At 47.8% G+C, this 4,182-nt stretch overlaps 1 protein-coding gene across 1 annotated transcript; it reads left to right on the top strand.

Annotated features, from left to right (window-relative positions):
* The first annotated feature begins 299 nt into the window (after window positions 1-299).
* On the top strand, window positions 300-1,824 carry LOC101767867 (aspartyl protease AED1). Its single transcript, XM_004966868.1, has 2 exons — window positions 300-444; window positions 512-1,824. Exons 1-2 carry the CDS (start codon window positions 300-302, stop codon window positions 1,822-1,824), a joined length of 1,458 nt encoding a protein of 485 aa, XP_004966925.1.
* Window positions 1,825-4,182: the final 2,358 nt, after the last annotated feature.

The raw sequence follows: 4,182 nt of genomic DNA, 5'->3' as shown, positions 1-4,182 counted from the left end.
ACCGGTACTGAGAGTTAGGACCAATACTTAGTTTTCTAATATTGATCATACATCCGGATGACCAATTCAAATACAGCCATGGGTCGATATTTTACATCAACTGTTGGTTATAAAATGCGGAGTACAAAAAGATGCAACAAGAACAAAATGCCAAATGTGGCACGTATATATGGACACTCTCTGCAGCAGATATCTGCAAGTCCTTGGTTTTGAATAGATTCACTTATCTGACGCCAAGTGACAAGCACGAATAACGCTATAACCAGATTAATTGGCATTGATCTAGCTGCTGATCAGCTATGGCTTCAGCCATGCCTCTGGCCCTTCTGCTCCTGTGCCTTCTCGTTACTCAGACCAATGGGTCAAGGCGCGTGCTTCTGCGTTCGACTGATGACGACTCTGGTGCCTCGTGGTCGTTGAAAGCTTGCACCTCCATCTCTTCAGGTACAATGCAGAACGTTGCCAAATCAACCCTGTCACGTGTTAACTAACTCTTGTCGTGATGATCTAGGACATAGCAACGGCAACAAGCTGCCGGTGGTTCACCGGCTTAGCCCGTGCTCTCCTCTCATCGGCGGCGTCCGGAAGCACGGCAAGGCAGGGCTCAATGAGATCCTCCACCGCGACGGACTCCGAATGCGCTACCTTAACGAGGTCCAAGCTGCAGCCGCCGCCGACACGGCTCCCGCCCCATCCGGCACGCCAGCGTCGGGCCTGTCAGTCCCCGCCACGCAGAACGTCATCAGCGGCCTCCCCGGGGTGTTCTCCTACACAGTGCTCGCCGGTTACGGCACTCCAGCGCAGCAGCTCCCGCTCTACTTCGACGTCACCGGCATGTCCAACCTGCGCTGCAAGCCGTGCTTCTCCGGTGTCGAGCCGTGCGACCAGGCCTTCGACCCCTCCCGGTCCTCCTCCTTCCGCACCGTGCCGTGCGGGTCGCCAGACTGCACGCAGGCGTCGTGCTCTTCCGGGTCGTCGTGCACCTTCACGTTCTACAACTCAACTTTCGTCTTCGGCAACGGCACCGTGGTGACGGACACGCTCACGCTCTCGCCCTCGGCCACGTTCGAGGACTTCACCGTCGGCTGTATGCAGCTCGACAACCTGTTCAGCGACGGTGCGGCCGCCGGGAACATCGACCTCAGCCGGAGCCGCCACTCGCTGGCGACCCGCGTGCTGCTCTCCTCACCGCCCGGCTCGGCCGCGTTCTCGTACTGCCTCCCGGCGAACAAGGACACGCAGGGCTTCCTCAACATCGCCCCCGCCCTGTCCGACTACTCCGGCCACGGCGGCGTCAAGCACGTGCCGCTGGTCACCAACCCCAGGGGTCCAAACTTCTACTTCATCGACCTCGTCGCGATCGCCATCAACGGAAAAGACCTCCCGTTCCCGCCGGCGACGTTCAGGGGCAATGGGACCATGATCGACACGCAAGCGGAGTTCACGTACCTCAACCCGCTGATCTACACGGCGCTCCGAGACGAGTTCCGGACGGCGATGGCCAAGTACCAGCCAGCGCCGGCGTTCAGCGACCTCGACACGTGCTACAACTTCACCGGGATCAACTACATCGAGCTCCCGGACATGACGTTCCGGTTCGGCAACGGGGAGACCATGGAGCTCGACGACAGGCAGTTCATGTACTTCTTCCGCGAGCACCTCGACGACGCCTTCCCGTTTGGGTGCATGGCGTTCGCCGCATCCCCCGATCCTAATTTCGCCTGGAACTTGCTGGGATCGCAGGTGCAGCGGACGAAGGAGATCGTGTATGACGTGCGCGGTGGCAAGGTAGCGTTTGTCCCCAGCCGCTGCGGGTTGCGTTGATTCTAGAAAGCGGCCGTTGGCGCATCCCTACATGTTATTGTGCTTTGCCAGGTTTGCTAATAGGTTGTTAGCGAACTTGTGTTGCGTGGCTGTATGTTATCTTAGTTTCTCGTGTTTCCTTTTCAGAGTTGATGTGCGTGATTTTGAGTGTCATAAGACTTTGTTTGTGAAATTGTTAGTAGTACACCATTTGGTTAGGGTGATAGTATACGTTATGAGAAAAAATCTATTTTACTACTTTTACCAATTAATTTTGTTCGGCAAATTCCTTAGGCTCGATTTACTCGCTTGTCCAATCTACCCTTCTAATGAGATTCATCTTTTTTGTTTCTCCATGTACAGGATGAATTTCAAGTTCAAATTTAGCGACGTTATTTACAACATGATGCCCTTTATTAGAGAATATATTAGCAATTTTTATGATTACCATGTAGTTTTATATCCCTAGTATCAATTTCATATTAAATATTTCTAACAATCTATGAAAATAACCGTGAAAAATTATTAATATATTTCTCTATATAAGGTATCATGTTCTCTATCCACTCGGAAAACTTGAATCTAAATCTCAACATATATGTGGAGAAAAAAAAAGTGTCATTAGGAGGTAGATTGGACCAAATGAAATAGTTGTGGAAGGTAAATCGAGTCTAAATTTTGTTGAGGAAGTTATACGGATAAAGTTATATGTGAGGATTATAAAATGGACCCTTTCCTTACCTTAATTGGATGCCCTATGCCCGGTACTCATCTTCTAAATCGATGTATCTTGTCCACTGCATCAAAATTAGATGGTTCACGACCTTCTTATGCTTCTTATTTCCGCCTTCGTCCAATTGGCATCGGAGTATCTTAAATTTGTATTACCTTGTCTATTTTGTAAGTATCTCAGTCTCCTTGTAAATATTGGTGCTCTTTATTTAATAGAAAAGAAAGTGATGTGGGCAACTCCCCAATAGTTTTCCTTAAAAAAAGATTATCCAGCAACTCCAGAATGTCCATGAGACACTAACATTTTTTTTAATGCCTGATTTCGCACTACATGGGAGAAAGCAATGCGATTGCTACCTAGGGGCATAGAATACATAGGTAGTGGGCAAACAACTGTAGATAATGATCCATGTTAAGTCCGCTACCTATGACTTTGAGCTGGTCACTGTTGTCACAACATTAGTAATGGGTAATGTTGTTGCCCGTTACTTGTAATTCGATATATGTAATGGGCATATAGTACGTTACCTACCTATGGGAACTACCAAGCTTAAGCTGGAAGATTTAACACCAATCATCGATCGGAATAGAGCGATGATTGATAGCATGCTCCTCCCTTCTATCATATTCTGGCAGAATGCAAATGGAAAACTCAATTATAACACCAGAAGTAACATATGCAATGTGCACTATTAAATTGCCTCTGGGGTTATAGAGAACATTGACAGAGCTAGAAAGCAATGTTTTTGAGAGGAAACGATGTTAATAAGAAGGGAGGAAATCTTGCCGCATGGCCTATGGTGCTAAAACCAAAAGAAAAGGGAGGCTCAGGTGCAATCAACCTAAGGCTATGGAATGATGCTTTATTGATGAAACACCTAAACAATTTCTATTCCAAAAAGAACATCCCATGGGTGCAGCTGATCTAGCACAAATACTACACTCATAAAGTCCCACATGGCTCCAGAGAAGTGGGCTCTTATTGGTGGAAAGACGTACTCCTACTGAATATCCTATATTGAGGGATAGCTCGGTGCCACCTAGGGGATGGCTCCACAATTCTCTTTTGGGAATATCTCTGGTCTGACAATGTGCTTTCCGTCCAATTCCCAATTATCCTTTGCTATAAACCTAAGAACTTACAAATTGGTTTGGAAATCAAAGTGCACTCTCCGGCTTAAGTTCTTTGCTTGGTAGATCGTTTAAACACTAAAATTATGCTCAGCCGATGAAATTTCCATGTGCAGCTTGACGCCAACTGCGTGTTATGCACGCAAGGACAAGAGGAGACCATTGTCCATTGGTCATAATTTCTTCAACTGCACCTTTGCAATCTCCTGCTAGCAAAAACTAGGCATCTCGTGGTCAGCGTCGCAAGACATCCAAGCACGTATCACAGAGGCCAGACAACGCTCACGCATCCCATTCCTTATCGAAATCTTTATAAAGGCATCATGGGAGATTTCAAATGCGCAAAATGCCAATGTCTTCGAAGGAGTAACCCCCACAATAAGGCTCTAGATGATGAGGTTCAAATTAAAGAGCAGGTCTCTCTCCTGCTTTCATAGCGTTAGAGAGAAAGATAGACCAGCGATAGTTGAATGGCTATAAACAGTATGGTAGTCCTGTAACACGCCCCCCCCCCCC

This window comes from Setaria italica, chromosome IV (assembly GCF_000263155.2).
Source record: "Setaria italica strain Yugu1 chromosome IV, Setaria_italica_v2.0, whole genome shotgun sequence".
Lineage (NCBI taxonomy): Eukaryota > Viridiplantae > Streptophyta > Magnoliopsida > Poales > Poaceae > Setaria > Setaria italica.
The sequence above is the reverse complement of the archived record's forward strand: the minus strand, read 5'-3'. Positions and strand labels throughout refer to the sequence as shown.